General features: G+C 41.1%; 1 protein-coding gene across 11 annotated transcripts in view; it reads right to left on the bottom strand.

Moving 5' to 3' along the window:
* The window catches only part of ATP11B (ATPase phospholipid transporting 11B (putative)), a 78,102-nt gene extending 56,515 nt beyond the window's left edge, over nt 1–21,587 (bottom strand). For all 11 annotated transcript variants that reach the window (XM_033150728.1, XM_033150730.1, XM_033150723.1 and 8 more), the window contains exons 1-3: nt 21,472–21,587; nt 3,949–4,065; nt 1,684–1,773 (exon numbers count right to left, since the gene is read on the bottom strand). In XM_033150728.1, coding sequence (XP_033006619.1) covers nt 1,684–1,773; nt 3,949–4,065; nt 21,472–21,498 — 234 coding nt within the window. In that variant the 5' untranslated portion in view covers nt 21,499–21,587. The remainder of the gene's footprint in view (nt 1–1,683; nt 1,774–3,948; nt 4,066–21,471) is intronic.
* Between the last annotated feature and the right edge of the window lie 1,352 nt (nt 21,588–22,939).

The following is a 22,939-nucleotide window of genomic DNA, read 5'->3' as shown; positions in this document are numbered from 1 at the left end:
TTATTAAATGGCTACAAATGGATTTTTAATGTACTATTAATGTACTATTTTTATGCAGAAATCCCAGTATTCTGAAATCACCAAGTACAGAACTGACCAATGAAACAAACAAATGAAACCAAACCAAGCCCAGTTTGCAAAAGGGGTGTGCATGTGCACAAGATGGAACCAAAGGTTGTGTCAACACTTGTGTCCTGTTGTCAGGGGCCGGTAACTGCTACCACACAGCTCACGCTGCATTGAATCCAACAGGCTGGTCCTAGTTGTTCATGGTTGTGACACATCAAGGGGACATGTTTAGTTCCAGGTTGAAGCTTAAGAGCCCATGCCAGGAGGCAGTACTTTTGTTAAGACCCCGCCTACACAGCTGGAGGAAGGACGCATGTCTAATACCTTTGGACTGCAATGTTCTGTCATGACCCAATATTACAACTGGAGGGAAGGTGCATGAGACCAAAAGTAAAAGGGGTGAGTTGAGGTTTAAACTGCACATTTATTATCTATCACCAAGAGACATCAAGGTTGTAAAGGAACACTTCAGTAATGCTCTCTTAGGAAATTATGCTCTCTCATATACATTTCTAGAAGGGTGCTTTATAACTTTGCAGTCTAAAGAGCGCTTTGAAATTACTTAGCAGTTTTGGACAATATTCAAACTTTAGGTTGCCTGATAGGTATTGCACCTGTTATTACAAAGCAATTTAGAGGCATTTTAATACTCTGCTATAGCACTGCAGCAAAACAGCCATTATAACTCCAAGCACAGCCAGCCCAAAGGCCAGCTCAACTGAGTAACAGGGCTGATCAGGTCGCCAGGGAGAAATCTACCCTGCCATCTGACTGGTTATTAAATAAATAGCAGAGGAGAAAGAGATGAATTAACTCTCAATCTCTCCTTCATATGTTATAGGGGGATGATCCTCATTGACAGGGATTTGAGAAACTCCCTATCAGATTACCAAAACAAGCAAAAAAGGATGTCCTTTCTTATTTTGACAGTGATGGGAATACAGGTCACCATGCATTTATGCTCCAAAGCTGATGCCTGAGAATTCTAACTTTCCTGAATTGTTTTCTATGCATGGTAGGTGGGTAGTGAGAATATGCAAAGTGTATCACTTCAAGGAATTTAGGCAAAACTATTTTTCTGCAGCAAATGGTGATTTATTGTTGTCTAAGTTAGGCTAAGGCCAAGTGGTCCACATACCTGAAGTGGTTTACAATTCTTATCCAAAAACACCTTTGTCAAAGCTAAAGAGATGGTGGTATCAAGCAAGTTACCTGGTCATTTTCAGGCTCAGCAAGAAATGAATAGAGATGACCTCTCCCACTCCACCTCAGAGCAAATCCATCACTATTGACTGTCTCACTCTTACCAACAACATTTTCAGGGTTTTAACTCTTCCTTCTAAATTATTGTGTTAAAAATCAAATTCCTTGGAAACCAGCCCCTCATATTTGCAATCTGTCAAGGCTTAATTCTATGAATTAAGGGTTACTAAACCAAACCCTCATACACTAGCATCCTTATATTCAACAATCAACAACCATAACAATCAATTCCCATATGCCAGAGTCCACATCTGTTATATCCTAAAGCAATGCTAGATTACCCAATCACTTAGAAGCCTATAAATCACTTAGAAGCTTATTTTGGTATTAAGCAGAATATAAATGACTTACCTGAACCAAAAATATAATAAGAAAATAAAAGTTGGCTATCCTTCTGAACTGCTCAAATAAATTTTTGGGAACAAAATTCCATACAGTATACTGTAAGAGAAAGAAATATCAACGGTTATAAGCAGCGTCACATGCCACACTGCAGAAGATTAAACAATTTTCAGATTTAAATATTAGGGAGTTTCCCCAAGAAATTTATTAAATGGATCTAAAATAAGATAATCCTCTTCCCAAAATTTGTTCCTATTAGTTTAACACCACACCAAGGAAAAGACTTGAGAGAAAGCAATAAGCAACTGAAAAACTTATTTTCCAAGTTCAGCTTTTGACCCCCTAAAATCTGGCAGAGGGATGGGAACCTCCAGTCCAGAGACCTAATTTGGCCTGGTTTGGATTCTACTTTGGACCATAAAACCATTTCCCCTAAATCACAGTCACCTGCCCCACACTTGACATCACATGTTGTGTCAGATGAGGGGCAACTGGAGATGCAATTGCCAATACGCAAGCAGGAGCCTTCAAATGTACTCCTGCTTATACACTGACAAGGAAATCTTACTGTCAAAACCAATCAGCTGAAAATAAGTACCATATTTTTACATATATAAGACTAGGTTTTTTTTTTTTACAAAAAAATGGTTTAAAATTGGGGCTCGTCTTATGCACGGGTAGCACTAAGGGATGTTTTCTTAATTTGGGATCCCCCAAAATAGGGGGATGTCTTATACACAGAAAAATATGGTAGATTAAAAAGGTAAAGGGACCCCTGACCATTAGGTCCAGTCGTGTCCGACTCTGGGGTTGCGGCGCTCATCTCGCATTACTGGCCGAGGTAGCCGGCGTACAGCTTCCGGGTCATGTGGCCAGCATGACAAAGCCACTTCTGGCGAACCAGAGCAGCACACGGAAACACCATTTACCTTCCCGCTGGAGCGGTACCTATGTATCTACTTGCACTTTGACGTGCTTTTGAACTGCTAGGTGGGCAGGAGCTGGGACCGAGCAACGGGAGCTCACCTCATCGCGGGGATTCGAACCGCCGACCTTCTGATCAGCAAGCCCTAGGCTCTGTGGTTTAACCCACAGCGCCACCCGCTAATAAAGGATTTACATTTTCCTGAACTTACACCAATGCATTATAAATGCACTCCTTTCTCACAAAATGGCCATAAAATTGTTTGGCCTCTCTGACTTTGAATACATTAGTCACTTTGATTGTTTATACATTTAACAAAGTCAAACTGGACTGGATTGCTTTCCTTGCATTGACACAGAATGCATTGACTTCTTAATCCATAATTTTGTCCATGCAGCTATTGCCTATTTGCCTACTGCAAAGCATAAGATCCCATTCCCAACATTCTTTTAGTCTTTGCAGGGTTCTCATTTCTAAAACGTTATCTAAAGGAATAAACTGACGGTGAGTTTTAGAAATCTGCCCTGCAGAATCTATGGTTGCCGCCAGCACCATTGATTCAAATTCACTCAGATTTATCACCAGCCAAGTTTCACCAAAATATTGTGCTCATAGTCATTCACTCTTCTATTCTTTTTCAGCATCCACTGTCATGACATCTGGCCAGCACTGGGGGGAGTTTATCTTTTTATTATTTTATGGAATACAGACAGTCCCTAACAAATTCTCTTTTAAAGCAGTGAGCAGAAAATCAGTGTACTGACCAAGAATAGGCAGTTTGGGGAATATACTGGACTTTGGTTTAATGAATTAATTGGAAAGGTCAATCATACATTAAGCATTAATTTTAAAGAAGCCCCAATCTCTATGTGAGTCACAGGATTGCTTTGTAAACATTTCCTACTTAAAGAAATCATCCTCACACCCTAGATGTGCTGGTGCATGTCAAACCATGCCCCAAAACTCAGAATTAGGACCAACCCAATAATTTCCTTGTACATGATGCAAATGGAGCCGTCAACACATATTCAGCAGGTGGATGAGCAGTTTTGCATTATTTGATAATGCTGTAACAGCAGTTTTAGACTATAGGAAAACAAGGCATTCAGAAGTCAAGTGTGCTATAATCAATGCAGTCTGTGAAACAATGTAAAAACACACAAATATGTAGGTACATACAGTATTATTGCTGGTACGAAATCTGAGCTTTTGGACATATGTTTTTGAGTTGGGCTGCTGGTTGGTTATTTTTTGTATTCTGACATGACCTGAATAGACAAAGACAAAACCTACCTTTATCCAGCATGCGGAACAAAGCAAAAATGCAGGTAGGTAAAGGTTTCCCTTACCTTAGAGGAGATTATTCTGTTTTCTGCAAACTTCTGAGGAACATAATGACCATGCTGAGGAAAACGATTGGCTATATAAATAGTTCGGTTATCACTCTGATGTGGTGGGTCAAAACCCTGAAAGAAGAAAAGTGATTCTACTTATATCCACAAATAATTTCTACAGCATTTACAATACGTGATATCAAATAAGTCTTGATTTTATCCTCAGAAGATAGTGGGTGGTTCTCAGCTAAGTTTTACTCAGAGCAGATCCATTGAAATTAATGGTCCTAACTTGGCACTATCTTCAATATAACTACTGAGTAATACCACCAAATGACTCCTTGCCCAAGGGCAACCGGTAGACCTCAGTGATAAGCATGCACTGAAACTAGCATTCAACATCTAACCCAAAAATTATGTTTACTGCTATAGAAATCCCCAACATTTTAAACAATTAATTTCCACAATTAAAAAACTCTGCTGAATTCAACATAAGGTAGAAAGAAGGAACATCTGCTATTCATTCCTTAAATGCTCTTTAATATAATTTAAATACATTGATTAATGGTATTATTTTAACCTTTGTAGTGTTTCCCAAGAGTTTTGGACAAGAGCCATGAAAACAAGTATGAATTTAGGCAAGTGTCAAAAAGTATACAAGTGTCAGAAGAAATTAGCACCTGCAGGCAGTGCAAATTAAGGGAAAATTACTGGTTTTCTGCCAGAGCACATAAAAAGCAGGAACTGGAGTGAGGGTGCAGAATGAATACAGCAAAGCAAAGTGGAAACAAGATACCAAAAGGCAGAAGACATTTGCACAGAAAGTAGCAAGTGAGATCCAAAAAGTAGCAAGTGAGGTGGCAAAAGGTTTGACACAGAGCAAAAACCACAAGAGTTAGTCACCGGATAAGAGACCCACACATCCGTTGCCCGGATTTCGCACTCTGAGGAGTGGGGGGGGGGAGGGAGAGGGAGAAAGAGAGGGAGAGAGACCGCAGGAGAAGAGCACCCCACCCTAAATTATTTGACTCTTGCCACTTGAGAGTGTGTTCCATCATCCCTGACTACTGGTCCTGTTAGCTAGGGATGATGGGAGTTGTAGTCCCAAAACATCTGGAGGGCCGAGTTTGCCTATGCCTGATTTAGTGAAATGTGAGGACATTCTCTCACTTCCTGCTAAGCTTTGGAATCTCACTATTTCTGACTATCCCTGACACATGGAGCCAAGATGACTCCTCCCACTGGACCTGCAAGTGAAGGCCAGCCTACCTTTTAGAGCTGCACAGTCACAACCCCACAGTGGACCAAGGACTTGCCTTATCCTGCCCAGCCTTTCCCACTGTTGATGGTGCAAAGAGAGAGAAGACTGCATTTCACAACCTGTTTCACTATCTCACGTAATTTCCCTTTCTGAACCTCAGCTGCTAAGGCCAGACTACTGCCAAGTGGGCAAGAAGAAGCTATACTTCTCCAGCCCAGTTCCAGAGTGAAGGATTCCACCTCAGGCCCCACTGCTACCATGCAAATTCCTTGCCAATTTCAGCCTTGGCTGCTTTGAAAAGGCACAAACTGGCAAAGGCGCTTTCTAAATTGAGGATCAATCTGGACTACAACTCCCATTATCCTTGGCCATTAGCCATACTGGGTTGAGTTAATGGGAGCTGGAATCCAACAACATCTGGAAAACAAGACTTCTCTTTTAAGGATGGAAACTGGGTCTGGAGCCCCAGCAGGTAGAAGAGTGGCAGGTGGGGCTGCAAAGTGGGGTTCAAAGCCTACAGCCCCTCTCCTGCAAATTTCCCTCTGCAGATGCCACCACACATGCCTTTCTCTGGCTGGGATGTGTCCTTGAACAGTGGTAACGTCTCATGCTTGGATGGATGGAGGAAGTGTGTATGGGGAAACTGCTGGCTTCTGTGTAGCCTACTGGACGAAGGTGAAGATCACCCCTATTCTCTTGCTCACTTTAGCCTGTAGCCCCCCCACACCATCACCAATCTTCCCATCAGGGAAAGTACCCCTTATGACTGAAAAAGGTTCCCCACTCCCAGCCTTTATCAAGACTTGAGAGTCTGTAAAAATAAATGATTATGCACTAGCATCAACCTGCATAAGTTACTATATAGAACTTCTGCACAAATTTGGGTTCAGTACTTCCAGGCTAGGGGATTCTCCTCAAATTAGCTTAAAGGGGTAGGACTTCCTTTCACTGATGGACATTTCAGATTGGAAAGCAAACATACCAGGTATCCATCATTTCAAGAGGTATTATACCAAAGGCTATGCCCCTTTCTAAAAAGTCTACAGAAGTAGAGACAGAAAACATTTAGAACTCACTTGTAAATGTAGGTTTAACTGTGGGCCAACATCACTAAGCCTGAAGCATCTGACCATTAAACAAAATTTCCTCTAATGGTTCATTCCATTCCCTAGTAGCTAAGCATTATAAAGCCAAAATGCCAAAACAGAGCAAGAAAACTCATCAATACAGAGAACAGAAAAAACTACTTGCAATCAAAATGATGTATAAAGGAAAAGAAGCAGGGCAACATGTGCAACGGAAGGTCAATAGAGAATTAAAACCAAACTATTTGGTGCCAAACTATGGTCAGGGTCCAAAAAGCAATTTTGTGGCATGACCAAGGAATTGACTGTGACCAGTGGCCTTCTTTTTAACAAAATTCTGAGGTTTTTATATATTAAAAGCAGTTTAGTTAAAAGCCTTTATAAACAATAAACTCTCTTTTAATACTCCCCTGGGTTTCAAAGATGTTTGTTATGGGGCAAAATGAGCTGAAGATCCCTTGGGCCTATGGTTTTATGAGCCAGATTTGGGAAATAGAAGATGTTATACCTTTTCTGTGTATCCTATACAACTCAGCAGTTATTAAACAAATTGTAGTTGCAACACTGGCAAGTTATTAGGCAGGGCAGAACTGAAAAAAGTTGGAAAGTATCTTTTCAGTCAAAATTACTTAAGATACAAAATTATTTGTCAATGTTCCACACGGCACTGGCAAAACACCATGTTATTATCTTAACTGGAAGGGGTAAGTCCATTACTAGATGTTTTATTATGTGACAATGAGTCAGCGGCAATGAGTTTGAGATTTTTTTAAAAAAAATGCCGATGCACAACCATTTTGCAAAGTTACTTTTCCCACTATATTTTCCTCTCCAAATGCACTAATTCAACAGCTGATATTTGGCCCTGTGTAGATAAAATGTTTGTTGTCATATTTTTCAACTGAAGGCCACAGCCAGCTGCTCCTAGTTAAAAAGACTTGGAACTGGAATTTCCTGATGTGGGAAATTGCTATGAAGAGCCTTCAACTGTTCAGTTTCGATCAGCCTTCTCCAGAGTATTTGGAGAGTATGACTTCCACTTTCCTACCACACATTGGCCATGTGACTGAGGCTGATGGGTGCTGCAGTCCGAAATAATACAGAGAACACCAAGTACATGAAGGCCGGTTTGGAGAGGTTCTTATGCATTCATTCTTACACTCAGAAGCAATTACTGTCCCCTGAAATGTTCATTATTAAGGTAATTTCCCCCTTATCTTACATCAACTCACACATGCCGTGACCTAGTAAACGAAACTAGATCACATGATCAGCTGAGAGGAAGTTAGACAACCTCAAAGGTAAATCAAGTTATGAAGAAGCACGGAATGCCATTTTCCAAAGTCATCCTTTCACCTCTCAACTGCTGTATCTTCCAAAAACAAAAGCAAAACACCCCCTCTCTCTAGTTAAAGTTGTTGTTGTTCAGTCGTGTCCAACTCTTCGTGACCCCATGGACCAGAGCACACCAGGCACCCCTACCCCCCACCGCCTCCCGCAGTTTGGCCAAACTCATGCCAGTCGCTTCGAGAACACTGTCCAACCATCTCGTCCTCAGTTGCCCCCTTTTCCTTGTGCCCTCCATCTTTCCCAACATCAGGGTCTTTTCCAGGGAGTCTTCTCTTCTCATGAGGTGGCCAAAGTACTGGAGCCTCAGCTTCAGGATCTGCCCTTCCAGTGAGCACTCAGGGCTGATTTCTTTAAGGATGGATAAGTTTGATCTTTTTGCAGTCCATGGGACTCTCAAGAGTCTCCTCCAGCACCACTGGAGTCTCCTCCAGTTAATAAACAGTAGCAATAAATAAAAGGTATTATTAAAAGAAAACTGTGTACGTCTCATTCACTAGTACAAAAGCAAGGATGCATGTGATCCATAAGTAGATCAGGTTATAGCCAAGTACACCCCCCGCTGAAATCAATGTATTTAAACTATTCACCCACTGATTTTAATAGGTCTATTCTAAGTAGCTCAATTGGCTACAACGAAACATAACCAAACCCTTTCCCTGATGTATTTTGAATGTTAATTACATGACAGAGACTAATTGTTGGGAGCTTGTTCACATTACGAACAGACTCCATGACAAAATGTTTCATGTAAACAAGCCATCAAGTGACAAAAATGTCATCTGGATCTTATCTAACAGAGGCATATTTTGGAACATTACTTAATAAATTCAGATCTCTCATATCCTCTAAGGAGCTCAAGGCAGTGTACATGGTGCTCCCCTCCTCAATTTATCCTCACAGCCACTCTGTGAGGTAGGTGAGGCAGAGACACAGTTACACTCTGCTATACCAACACTGGCTCCCAGAACCTAAGTTTTTCCATTCTTTTAAACAGGGCAGTCAGTTCACTGCAGCCTGGTGCTTACCCTACAGCAATGCTTCTGCATAAAAACTGCAGTGTTTAATATTTCAGTTTCCAAGCCATAAAGTAAACAAGAGCCTTTCCCAGTTTCCTAAGTTTCAGCATGAAAACATTGCCACTGATGGCACATAAATCCTCCTCAGAGCCCCCGAATTCTGTAGTATAGAAAGTTCTGTAATATAGTTCTATAATAAAGTTCTATAATCTAGAAAGCTTTCACTGAATTGCTGCATTTCAAAAATCTGACAAGGATGTGGGTTTTAATTAGGTTTAGACTGGGATTCATGCTTCCATTCCTTTTTCAAGCATAAAAGCATTTCATTTACTAAATTGTTTCTCTCCAAAATCTTTTCACAGGGAAGGAGACATTTACATAAAATAGAGCTTAGCTGCAATCGTGCCACCTGCATTCTGACAGAGATGACCTTGTGTTTCAGGAAGTGCTTTGTCAGATCAAATCCAGCTATTTGCTGGCTCTCAAAACTTTCATGAAAGCAATTAAAAGGCTCTTGTGCTTTTTTTCCTAAAAGGCATGGCTATAGGAGGGTTAGAATGAGTTGTGAGTGCTGGCCATAAGCTACAGGGGACCATTGAAAATCAGGTCAATGAAGTAACTACTGAACACTACAGACAAGATGCTATGTTTTTAAATGAACCTTTTTTTAAAAAAAGCAATTCTATTCCTCCTCCAGGCTTCTGGGGTCAGCATCCTTCTCCCAGCCAAAACAGAGATAAAAGGTTAGCAAACACAATTTCTAACTGCAAGCACAATCAAGGAGTGGAACAAAGGATGTTTTATTGTTAACTTACTAGAAACCTTACAAAGTACTTTTCAGCAATGTTCAGTTTCTTGCTAAGAGCTCTCACATCCTCTGGTTTCATTTTAATTATAGTCCTAACGTTTACTGATTGAAGAGATGTGTTCATAACCAGGATAGTAAAGCTGTAGAACTGCTAACAAGAATAGAACCAGGCGTGCTTCCACTACTTGAGAGAACTAGATAAAATCAATATTGTAGCATGTGAAAAGTGTGTTGTTTATTATTATTTATTGCATTTATATACCACTTTTCACGGTGGTTTACAATTTTAAATATTATTACAATCTCCTTAAAGAGAGAAGCAGTTCACGTTCAATAAAAATTTGGTACACAGAATTGTAGTATTGTAGAGATGGAAGTGACCCTAAGTCCAATCCTCTGCAATGTAGCAATCACAGCTAAATAATCCCCGTTGGATGTCTACATGGAAATATATCAAGGAACAGTGTATGAGCTGCCCAGTGTGTGAGGACAGTGTATGTCCACTGAGAATAGTGTACGAGCAGAAGCACAGCAGTGTTAGAAACTGGGATAGAAAAGCTAGGAGTTAAATGGCTTCTGGGACCTGGTCTCAGGCGCCAAAACAGAATGTCTAGTTGCCATGGGGGTGGGGTGGGGGGAGTCAGCAACACTTTTTCTTATTTTGATAAGCATGAATTAATACACAATTCACATAAGTGACACATTGTTAATACAGTATCACATTTTAGCAGAAATTGTTAATACATGTTTAATTTGGTGTTTACAATAAAAATATTGTTAATATGCTTGTTTTCAAAACACTACTCTTTATTGTTAAACTCCTTAACATAATGTCTATCCTTAACATATACTTCGAGGCTCCAAAGCACATGCATTTCAGTAATCCTTGAGTGTCAGCCAGGCACAAAAAATGGCACCCAGACTTTTTGAGGTGCTCGCAAATGGAGAATATTTAGATGCAGAATGCATCTGGTGCCCTGCTAATTTTGAACCCTGAGAAGAAGATGCATATAGTTCCCCTAAAGTCAGTCAATATTGTCAGCTTTTATTACAAATTTTTATCTTGTGAAGAGGAGAAAGTAAATCCCATCCACAGAGAACAAGTTTACTGAACTTAGTATGTCCTGGGAAACGGGGGGGGGGGGGGGGAAGAGAGAGAGAGAGAGAGAGAAGAGTTGGAATTTTGTTTTAGTATTCTTTTTTCTCTTTTTTGTAATTGTCATATACAGTGGTACATCGGGTTAAGAACTTAATTCGTTCTGAAGGCCCGTTCTTAACCTGAAACTCTTCTTAACATGAAGCACCACTTTAGCTAATGGGACTTCCCGCTGTTGCTGCGCCACCAGAGCACGATTTCTGTTCTTATCCTGAAGCAAAGTTCTTAACCTGAAGTGTTATTTCTGGGTTAGCGGAGTATGTAACCTGAAGTGTCTGTAACCTGAGGTACCACTGCATTGGAAATCTATCTATCTATCTATCTGAATTTTGCATGCCTATAGCAAAATGATCCCCCAAGCGGATACACAAAACTATTGGTCTGCCATCCACACCAAGGGAGCCCCACTAGTGCAAACATCCCTGGATCAGAGCCACCACCAATCCATAGTTAACTGTGATACAAAAGAAAACAATTCCATAACGAACAAAGATAAGCACTGATCTTTAAGCTTTGCTCCACCTTAAACAGAGTTATAATTCCATAATATTCACTCACACCCTGAACTGACCTTACAAATGTGTTGGGCCATGTTTAGAATGATAGACAGATTTGGGGGGGGGGGAGTTTAAGCAGTAATTGTCTGTGGCCCACAAGACTCTTTGATTGCACACTGCTTGAGGTGAACACTTTGTCCTTCAATTTGACTGATAAAAAATGCAAACTGTGCACTTGGCAAGATGCGCTGGCATATCACCTCACACACAAGCATACAGATGGGGCAGGGTGGGCAGCACAGCATTATCAACGACGGGAAATCACACTTGCAAAAATTTAATGAAATGTTATGACTTAGTGCAAGTTGAGGATCTCGGAAATTATTTTATGCAGGCGTTCCAGAGAAATATTCCTACACTCCCAAGTGTTTAGCATTGGACAGCACTGGCTGCATATTAAAGTTTCCAAAAAGGTTCAGGAGACACTTTCACAAATCCTAGATGGAATACCAGTTATGTCCCATGGAGAGAACTGGGCCTACTCAATAGTTCATTTGCAAAGTTGCATTCATACAGTGAAAGATTCAAACATACCATTGTAAATAATCTAGGCTACAGAAGCTGGACAGGTATCAAATCAAATATCTTTATAGCGGTCCATAGACCCACAAAACAGTTTCAAAACAAGATACAGTTAAAACAACCAAACAACAGGCAAAAGAGACCAAGGTAGTCATTTTGTTAAGTCTAGAGCATGATGGTCTTTGTTTCTTGCAACCTCCGAAAGAAACTTTGCCACGGTCAGTGTATTAGCATTTGACCTATCCTCCAGAAGGTATTTAATATGGGACATTTCAGATTTTCCTGGCAAATTTGCTAGTAAGGGTATCTGAAAGCCTTCCTATTTGCCCAGACATTTCAGAATGTAGATGATTCTCCTTGGAATTATTTTATATTTTTCTTAGCTTTTGGTTTGGTTTGGTCTTTTTATCTGGTTGCATTTTTATTTGTTAAGTTTTAAAGTGCATGTATATGCTGTGTGGAATCTTTTAATGAAAAACAGCTAAGATTTTTTTAAAAATATACACGATGAATAAGTCATCACAAATGGGGGAATTTTGCAGGTAGCATACATAGACATTGTGAACATCCCTTTCAAATGTAGCACTGTCTCTCAGTCAAACTAATTTTCATGAAGATGTGGGATAAACAAGTTGATATCTGTATTGAATTTTAAGTTATTTTTTTCACATTGTGTGTGTGTGCATGCACAAATGCAGTGTTTTTCATATTGGTTATATATGAACTGCATTTAAACATGCAGATGTTTTAGCTGCTTTTATATATTTAAGTGTTCTGTATGTTCTTACTTCAGGATGCCTCATGGGAAACATTTTATTATTAAATAATTAATAAAAGTTACTTTTTAAGGAACATTTGCAGTAAACTCTGCGTATCCATATGCACTGCCAACTAACCCCTGCAAAGAGGATGCTGGCCAGTTGTTTGTGCCAGCATGGCGTAAAATACAAATAACAAGTTGGCTATATTGAAAATTGGCGCACAAAAGAGGTTTGAGTGCAGAAAAGCAGCTGGCTGACAAATAATACTTGGAAAATTCTCAGCTGTATCTGTTCCCAGATGCAGCCTAAGTGATGCTTATTTTATAAATTTATTTTCCAAATGTACACCTAATATTGTGGAACAAGCAGGAATATCTGACCTGCACATTGCTACTGTGCGGCGGGAAGGTAAACAGTGTTTCCATGCGCTCTGGCTTCCAACATGGTGTTCCACTGCACCAGAAGCAGTTTAGTCATGCTGGCCACATGACCTGGAAAGCTTTCTGTGGACAAATGCTGGCTCCCTTGGCCTGAAAGCAAGATGAGCACTGCAACCCCACAGTAACCTTTGACTGGACTTAACCGTCCAGGGGTCCTTTACCTTTTACCTTACTGCTTTTTTAAAGGGGAGTTTTGACATTAAACAGGAAGCCAACGAAAGGCAAGCTAAATGTTTCTAGAACAGAGTGTCCACTTCAGGGAGAAAGACAAAAGCAGTATCTGGGACCAATAACAAAAGGACAAGTAAAACGAGAAGATTTATGAATGGAACATCTGTAAAACGACTACAGCAAAGGCAATGCTTGTGCACAGTATCGGAGGGAAAAAGCAGCTTCTCCGTCCTTCATGACACAAATGAAGACACTCGTGTTTATACACACAGAGTCAACTCAGTACAGGATGAGCAGGAAGAGTGTGAAGCACAGCAATACATTTCAGGAGTTGTTATAAACCAGTCTGATTCTCAAATGACTCTAGCTTTATGTGATGCTCCAATTACATGTTATTGTGAAGCTCAAGGGACCACAGACCACTGGGAACTGATGGAGCCAAGCCAGGGATATCCTTTATTCAGCCACTGTCGCCGCCAGAACCCTCACCATCTGTTCCACATAAATGATGTAACAATGCCAGAATCCCCAACAGAAAGGCTGACCTATTAGGATTACTGCACATTATCAGGAGTGCTCCAAGAACTAGCTAGTTGTTTCAAAAGGAAACTCAATAGCAGTTTAAAAATCCACCCTTCTTCCAGACTCAGAGATGCCTTCAGTTAAGTTAGATCAAGCTTCAGGGGATGCTCAGACGTAAGTGCTTCTAAATGCTTTTCTTTGCAAGTGCAGCAAATTCTGTCTCCTTCAGGCTACTTTTAACAGCTGCAACCCGTGATATCTGTGTTTACTTCAGCTCATCCGCACTTACCTTTTGCCTTGTGCTTTCTAAGCCCAGATCTGCACTCTTCCTGGACAGTGTCTGAGCACTTTTGTTTTGGTTCCGGTTTTTTGCCCCACTGCTTATCACTTTCCACACGAAAACCCACTCTTTACCACTGAATTGGAGCAAAAGTCAATTCAGGTTCTCTGCAGATTGCTGTATGCTCCAATTCAGTGGTAAAGAATGGGTTTTCATGGGGAAAGAGGCAATGCAAACCACCACCACCAGACCTAGACCTGGACAGCTCAGATGTGTGCCTAGAAATGCAGAGCAAAGGGAAGTGTGGATGAGCCCTCAGTCAGCTTTCCCCATTCTCCAGGCTGCATGGAGGCAGCTATTTCCCCAGGTGTGCCTTAAGCTTAAGAAAAGCTGGAGAACAAAAGCAGATGCCCAATCAACAGCCAGGGATGAGCCAGACTCTCTCCATCTGGGGTGAATTAAAGTTCATTTTTAAAATAATAATAATAATAATAATAATAATAATAATAATATGAGATTTCAATAAGGCTAAGCCTTACTTAAACCACATTAAGACTAAATCCTCAGAACATGAAAACCCTCTCTCCCTCACACACACTTAAAATTAAAGACTGCTTTTCTATGGAAACACACATAGAGAAACAGACATCAAGTACTCTCGAATGACACAATGAATTGCAGATTGTTTTTATACTGGGCTTCCTAATGAACTCATTGAATAGCACATTAGCAAAGATGATTTCACCAGGATCATCTAGAACAGGTGTCACCAAACTCTTCAGACCTAGGACAAACATTCATTTGGGTACTAATAGAATGGCATGGACCACTGGGCTGCAACCCACTAGTGGGTCCTAAGCTCCTGGCCCACCAGCTGAAAGCGAGTGTTCTAGAGAATTTATAGAGATGAAATTTTGTACAGGTACTCGTTTCATGTCCTTCCAAGCACCTCTGCAATCTATTCAGTTCTCAAATTTGTGGATATTTACAATTCTTCCAAACACGCACTTGGATTATACAAATGCTCAATTTAGCTCCTAACCAATATGCTTTTAGTATGCATGCCTGCTCAAGAAATATAAGAATTTCAAAATGGGTAAAACTTGGTTGCCTTGAGGAATCTACCCTTTCTCCACCACTTGGATCCAACGTCCCGCACAACACTGCAGGAGCTTATCCAGCATTCATGCTTCAAAACCAATGTCTATTAACACAGTATTTATTACTGAATCAGTGCAGCTGGCTTGCTAACTGCTTCTTTCCAATTTGGCTGGGCTTTTCTGCACAAATAGCTGCACCTAGCATGTTATGCAACTCTCCACAAATTCACTCAGGCCAGAGAAGGTTACTGGCTCCTTCACTGCCGATAAGCAGCACTGAATTTCATTTACATAGCACTCCTTATCTCTTCATACTTTTCACAATAGTCCAGTTAAGTCACTATTGTTCCTACTGGGGAAAGGTGAACTATGGCCGAGACTTTCTTATCTGCATTCACCACAAAGGCAGCATGTGAAACCAAGAACCTGAAGCCCATGCCTAACATTCCATTTACTGCATCCATATCAGCTTTCAGAAAGCTTTCTCCCAGTGACAGCAATGTTTTTACAATATTCAAAATCTTTTTTACCGCAAGGACTGTTTGCAATATAAGAATAACTCAGCTGGCTCACTCCTAGCCGTTCTACTAATACTTCAGTGCTAGAAATGGGACTTGAAATGAATCAAACAACTGCTGTAGGATCTTGAACTTCTGGAATTCATCTTATCTATTTGCTCCTTTCCTTATTCTAGTACCAGCTATGTATCCCCATTACAATATTAGATTTTAAAAATTCCATTACTTTGCTCTTATGAACTGCGTTATTTTTTTTGTAAACTGTCACAGAATCAATTTCAATGAAAAGTAATACAAAAATATTTTGAAAAACTAATGCCTACAGATGCTTCTGCTTTTTGATTATTAGAATTATAGAGCAAAGATTAATCCTGGAGAAAAGTAGATTTAGAATCATATAGTGACAAATTTGTTTGTATCCTGATGTTTTCTCTCAAATTTCTACACTTATCATGAGGATGTGAAAAGTTTTCTCAGTGTATAACTGAATAATGCCATTTTGGGCCAGACAGATGGGGAAGGGGACTTAATCCAAGTGAGATGGAGGTACTGTTGACTGGGAAATTTAATGATCCCTGGAGTGGTGTTCAACTTGTTCTGAATGGGGTAATATTTCCTCAAAAGTAAGAATTTGCCATTTTAGAGTACTCCTAGATACTCAGGTGGGGGGGTAATATTGTCTCTAACCAGGTTAATGTGGAAAGACAAGCTACATGCTTCTGAGTAGGCACCAGACTTAGTTTAGTCATTCATTCATACTCTAGTCTCCTCCAAGCTGGACTACTGTAACATGCTCCCCATGGGGTTCCAAGGGTTTGGGAAGGGACTATGAGATCAGAGCATATTACTCCAATCCAGGGGTCAGCAACCTTTGTCAGCCGTGGGCCGGTCCACTGTCCCTCAGACCATGTGGTGGGCCAGACTGTATTTTTTTTGGGGGGGGGGAATTGAATGAATTCCTATGACCCACAAATAACCCAGAGATGCATTTTAAATAAAAGCACACATTCTACTCATGTAAAAACAAGCTGATTCTGGGACCGTCTACGGGCCGGATTGAGAAGGCGATTGGGCTACATCTAGCCCCCAGGCCTTACGTTGCCTACCCCTGCTCCAATCCTTTACGAACTGCGCTGACAGCCAATTTGTTCCTGGTCTGGATTTAAGGTACTGGCTTTGACCTTTAAATCAACTAATTGTCTGAGGCCAGGGCATTTCTGAATCGCCTCCTTGCATATGAACAAGCCTGAGAGAGAACTCTGCCCCTCTATGGAGACTGTCCTCTATGTGCCCTTGCCATCTGAGATGTTGGGGATGGGCAGAAAGGAGGGGCCTTCCCAGTTGTGGCAGCCATGTACATCTGGCCCCTGTCACTGCATGCCACAGTGTTATATTATCGTTCTGCTATACCAGTCCTTTTTTCTATCGTGAGCTGCCTCGTGTACACTTGGTGGAGAAAGGCAGGATATACAGTAAACACATGTAAGGAACACATACAGTCAAAAAAATCATAGACACAAGATTAAACTGTGTATATAGAAACTGTAGTGCTCATTGCCATATAGAAGTACTAGATGTAGGTGTTTAACAGCTGTACAATAAATTGTGATTATCATTCTCCTTTATTATATAAATTAGGAGTAGTAAAAGAACAATGTAAAGAAAAACTCCAACTTCCTAACTGAACTCTATAGCAAAGCATTTTCAGATCTTGGTGCCTGTTTGCAAAGCTGTGCAATTGTTATTCTGTTTGGACATTCTGACAGCACAGTCTTACATGTTTATGCATTATAATAAAAGCAAACAACTCTTTCAATTATTATTTCAGAGAACAGCGAGATACTAGAATTGGCTTCTTTGCAAGTAAATGCTAATAAGCCAGTGGTACATGATATAACACTGGCAAAAATCAGTGACCATTTTCCTTAGAAAATAATTTTGGGATTCTATATCCTTCCAAGTTGCTTGGGAAGGTACTTTTGACCCCTGATTTACCCCACCCCAATCTTAAGTGTTCTGTAGCTGGAATCTCAATAATAATAATAATAATAATACAAGTGGGACTTGCAACTAATGTTAGGAGTTCTGTTGTTCAGGGTTCTAACCAACCATGTTCTCCACTAGGAGACTCAATTCCACCCCACCTGCTTTTCAATCCCCCCCACTGAAACAAAATATTCTGTGAGCTTACTACACAGTATTTTGCTGGGCATGCTCAGTCCTCATTGGGCTCTTGAGGTGGGTGTAGGTTTTTAAATATATTTTTAATGTACTTTTTGTAACTATCAGGTTTCCCACAAGAATGCAGATTTTTCCCTTCTGACTTCTCAGTAACCCCATTTTGGCTCCATTTTTACGGTACAGTATTCACCATCAGAGTTCAGAATTAAGAGGGAGCAATAGGAAAGACCCACCATTCCATTTCTCAAGGCATGAAAATGCAAATAGGTAAATGGTATTATCTGGATGCTACAAAACCAATCCGGTTAAATAAATGAAATAATTAAGTTATGAAACCTTCCTGTTTGCTATGGTTGCTTAAAATTTCATTCATGCTCTCACCACTGAATTTGACCTCACTTCTACACTCTTGGCAACTGCATTAAGCCCTGGATTTTAATCCAATCTCAGTACAATCAACTGTGCAGACTCTTCTACTTTGCACTGCAGATAACCAATCTTTGGCAAGTGCACATACACCTGGGTGCTGACACCACAAGCTCCCTATATAACCATTGCAAGTGCTATTGTGACAAGCTGGAGGAGTGGAACCGCCATTGGTTTCAACGGAGCACACTGATCTTACAATTCAAGACCCCATGCGATGAAGTATCCCATGTTGTTGTTCAGTCATTCAGTCGTGTCCAACTCTTCGTGACCCCATGGACCAGAGCACGCCAGGCATGCCTATCCCATACATCACATTAAATTGTTCACCCTGTGGGGTCTGGTATGGACCCCAGGGAAGTCTGAAGTTTGATGGGGCTCTAATTGCCTTTAACTTTAAATTCCCTGCCTCATTGTACTGAAACACTAATTTTAATAAATTTTAATAAATCCTCCTTATGAATCGCTGCTTCCAACACACAAATTAAACTTTTGCTCAGCTTACATCTTTTTTTCAATTCCAAAGCAACCACGTAAACATTCTTCCCACTTTGTTTTCAACAAGTACCGGTATGCTACCCACACCTTGTCTCTACTTACAGGTATCTCTTCCCTATTCAAGGAATGTTCATCCCCACACCTTGATGAGCTATTCTTCTTCTCTGCTATTCAGAAAGAGTGTTATGTTCCTTGTTGCTTCTGCAGCAGCACCAGCAGCAACCACCACCACCCACAACAACAACAATAGAGGAAGAGAACAACCTCGCTTTGAAGGAATAGCCATGTGGGATATCACAGGTAAAACGTGCTGCAATTTGAAAGCTAATAAAATTGCCTATCCCAACAAAAGAAGCTCTCCCATGAGGGTAAAGATAAATTAAAGGGACCCCTGACCATTAGGTCCAGTCACAAATGACTCTGGGGTTGCGGTGCTCATCTTGCTTTACTGGCCGAGGGAGCTGGCGTATACAGCTTCCAGGTCATGTGGGCAGCATGATTAAGCTGCTTCTGGCGAACCAGAGCAGCACACGAAAACGCCGTTTACCTTCCCGCCAGAGCGGTACCTATTTATCTACTTGCACTTTGACGTGCTTTCGAACTGCTAGGTTGGCAGGAGCTGGGACCGAGCAACGTGAGCTCACCCCGTCGTGGGAATTCGAACTGCCAACCTTCCGATCAGCAAGCCCTAGGCTCTGTGGTTTAGACCACAGCACCACCCACGTCCCATGCATTTATTACATGCAAAAACCCCAACTTCTGAGCTTGCAGATAAAGCATTCTCTCAGCACCACATTTAGTTTATTATAGTATCTGGTAAAATCGTAATAAATGGATGAATAAAGTTAGCCCCATGTAAAATTTACTCATTGTAATGTTAAAAAGACAAGATATCTGGTTGATCATATGCAAGTGATCAAAATACACATCCAAAGGTTTGTTCGTTTTCAAAAAAAGCAAAAGTTAAAAACCAAGTTCCCTCCACCAAACACACATAAAACTGTTGGTCATAAAATTGACAAAGTACAGCTAAATATAATGGCCATTATACTTGAAGCATTTTATTCATTTAGTGTAGCATTCTATAAATTTAAGTACATTATTGTGGTTTACCTCCTAGATGACTTATATGAGCAGACAGTTGATATCAATGGTTGTTTCTTCCCTTGTAAACAAGCTGCAGATTTACTGTCTGTTACTATATTTTGTATCACGTCACTGTTGTGTAGGCGTGTGAAGCATTAGGACGCAACTCCCCTTAAATCATTACTTTCAATCCAACACTTTTGTTCCAAAAAGCAGGAAGGAAGTTGTTGCATTTTGAATCACATTTACTACTTTACTTATTTTGTTGTAACAGTTTTCAAGAGCCTGAGTATTGAGAAATGAAGCTGAAGTGGCTGTTAGAAGATAAAGTTTCTCTCTCTCTTTCTCTTTCTCATTCTGAAGGCAGCCCTGTGTAGGGAAGTTTTTAATGTTGGATGTTTTATTCTGTTTTTAATCTGTTGAGAGTTGCCCAGCATGGTTGGAGAAACCCAGCTGGATGGGTGGGGTATAAATAATAAATTTATTATTACTATTATTCTAAGAAAGAAATAGGCAAGAGGCAACAGTCCAGACCCTCTGTACCAGAGGTTTCTAAAACTTTTTTTAGTTGGCTTGCAGCCTGTAGCAGCCAAAAGAATCTTATTCAAATACTGTACAGTATTTACAAACTTCCAATAGGCTTAAATTTTTGCCATTGCGCAAAAGTGATCCTAATCCCTGGTCAAGAAATCAGGGAAGGCTTCAACAATGACTTCCGGGTCAAATATCACTGCCATTTATCATAGTTGCATTCTTGGATCAGATACAAATTATTTTGAATCGTAACATCTTGGTTAAAAAGCCAGAACTTGCTGGCAATTGAAAGCCATTATCGTAAGCCCAAGAAATGCAGACCTCATCCCATGATTCATTCAAGAAACAACAGGATCCTAAGTGTCTACTCTCTAGAAGAAATAATGGAAAATAAAATATTACATTCAGTATTAAATAGTTATAGGTCATGTTGTAGAGCCAAAATATTGTCCCCACAAACCCCTTCAGGCTTGTGACTACCCCCAGGCTACTTCCTTCTCCACCTGGCCCCCAACCTAACTTTCCCCATATCTGTTTCCCTCACCTACTGCTACTAAACTGACTCAACCAAAATGCTTAAATTTGAAAGTAGGAAATTGCACCTGTGGGGAGACAACAGCGAGCAGAAAGAGAAAAGAAGAAGATGCAGTCGTCACAAACCACAAGGAAGAGTTTTTTAACACACTAGGCTAGGCAAACCCAGATTTGTCACCGAGCAGGAAGCTAGATACAAGATGTCCCACATCTCCCCAGAGAGCACACATTTATGTACAAACCGGCACACCCTTAAGAAAAGCCATTTCAGGGTTAGTCCTAAAAACTTAAAGGGAACAGGGCGCAAAAAGCTGAGTGAGGTGGGCAGAAAGAAGACCCATTTAGCAGACGTTGACGTTGAAAGCAGGCAGGTTTTTTGGGGGCGGGAGCTAGTGTCCCCCCTTTCACCACTGAAAAAGTAACAAGTGGGGAGGGGAGAGAAAGGAAGCAAGAAACTAATGGAGGCAGGAAGAAAGGAGGGGGGGAGAGAGAAAATATATTATTTGTGGAGTGGGAGTGAGGACAGAACCCCCCCCCCCAAAAAAAGGACGGGAACGGGACCAGGTGTGGCACCCGCCTCAGAAAAAAGAGGGAGGGAGGGCGACGTAAGAGAGAAAAGAAAGTTGAAGAGGACCCCCCCCCCCCACACACACACACACATACACACTTTCCTCAGGGAGGGGCAAAAGCGAGCCCCCTTTTCCTGAGGCGAAACCCCAACGCCCCACCTACCAGCTGCTGCCGGATCCACCGCAACATCCCCTCGACGGGCCTCTTCGGTGGCTCCCAGCCCCCGCTTCTCCGCGGGCGAGGCTCACCCGCCCGAAACCCCCCCACCCGCTAAAATACAAAAACGAAAGCCGCCGCCCCTCAGTCCGGCACTAGCGGTGCTGCTGCTGCTACTGCTCGTGCTGCTGCTGCTGCTGCGGTCGCCTCCTCCTCCGCCTCCTCCGCCGTCGTCGTCTTTTTCTTCGTCTTCTTTCGCAACCGCCGCTCCCGCTCCCCATCAGCGCAGGGGCCGGGCGCTTCCCTTCAGCGGCAACGCGGAAGCCCGGCCGCCGCCGGCAGCCGAGGCAGCGGGGGCCCGGAGGAGGTGCACGAGGCGCAGGTGCCGCTGCCGACGCCGCGGCCGCATCCCGGCCGCCATCCTGGAGCCCGCCCGACGCCGCCTTGCGCCCGTCACCAAAAGGGGTCTCCCCGCGCGCCGGGACCCGCCTCCCGGAAGTGACGGCGCGCTGGGGGAAACGGGGCGGGGCCCGGCCGAGCGCGCGGCGGGGAAAGAGGCCCAGTGAGGAGCGAAGCAGCTGAGGTAATTTCAGTCCCTTCCGGCGCGGTGTTTTAAACTCCTCACATGCGTGTATTTAAAGTAAGGTTTACACCCCGCTTTTGTTTTTCTGTAAAAATGATAATGATGATGATAGTTGTTATTACTATTATTATTTTAAAAATATAATATAGAAATAAGTTTTGTTTTTCTGTAAAAATGATAATGATGATGATAGTTGTTATTACTATTATTATTTTAAAAATATAATATAGAAATAAGTTTTGTTTTTTTGTAAAAATAATAGAGATAATAATTGTTGCTATTATTATTTTAAAGATATAATATAATATTGTTTCTGTTAAAATGATAATGATAATAAGCGTTATTATTTTTAAAATCTAATATAATAATGTTTTTTCTGTAAAAATAATAATGATAATGATAGTAAGTGTTATTATTTTTTAAAAATCTTATTATTATTATTATGTTTTATATCCAAAGAGAGTTGGAAATGTTTTATTGACTTATTATTATTATTATTATTATTATTAAACAACACCATGATCAGTAGCCACCAACCTTTCCTTTGATGAAAATAGGGACGTCCTGATCAATAGTAATAATAATTTTACTATTTATATCCCGCCCATCTGACTGGGTTACCCCAGCCACTCTCTGGGCAGCTTCCAACATATATAAAAACACAATAAAACGTTAAACATTAAAAAAAAAACCCTTCCTTAGAATAGCTGCGATAAAAATGAATGTGCTACCAAAAATGCTCATTCTTTTCCAGACAGTCCCAGTAATGGTCAAAGATGATTGCCTCATTAGAAATTTCCCCATAGGAATCAATGGGAAACCTAGACTCATCATGCGAATGATCACCCAGCAAAAACCCTGCCCACTTCTAAAGGTCTCAGATAGTTATGA

Source organism: Lacerta agilis, chromosome 5 (assembly GCF_009819535.1).
Source record: "Lacerta agilis isolate rLacAgi1 chromosome 5, rLacAgi1.pri, whole genome shotgun sequence".
Taxonomy (NCBI): domain Eukaryota; kingdom Metazoa; phylum Chordata; class Lepidosauria; order Squamata; family Lacertidae; genus Lacerta; species Lacerta agilis.
The sequence above is the reverse complement of the archived record's forward strand: the minus strand, read 5'-3'. Positions and strand labels throughout refer to the sequence as shown.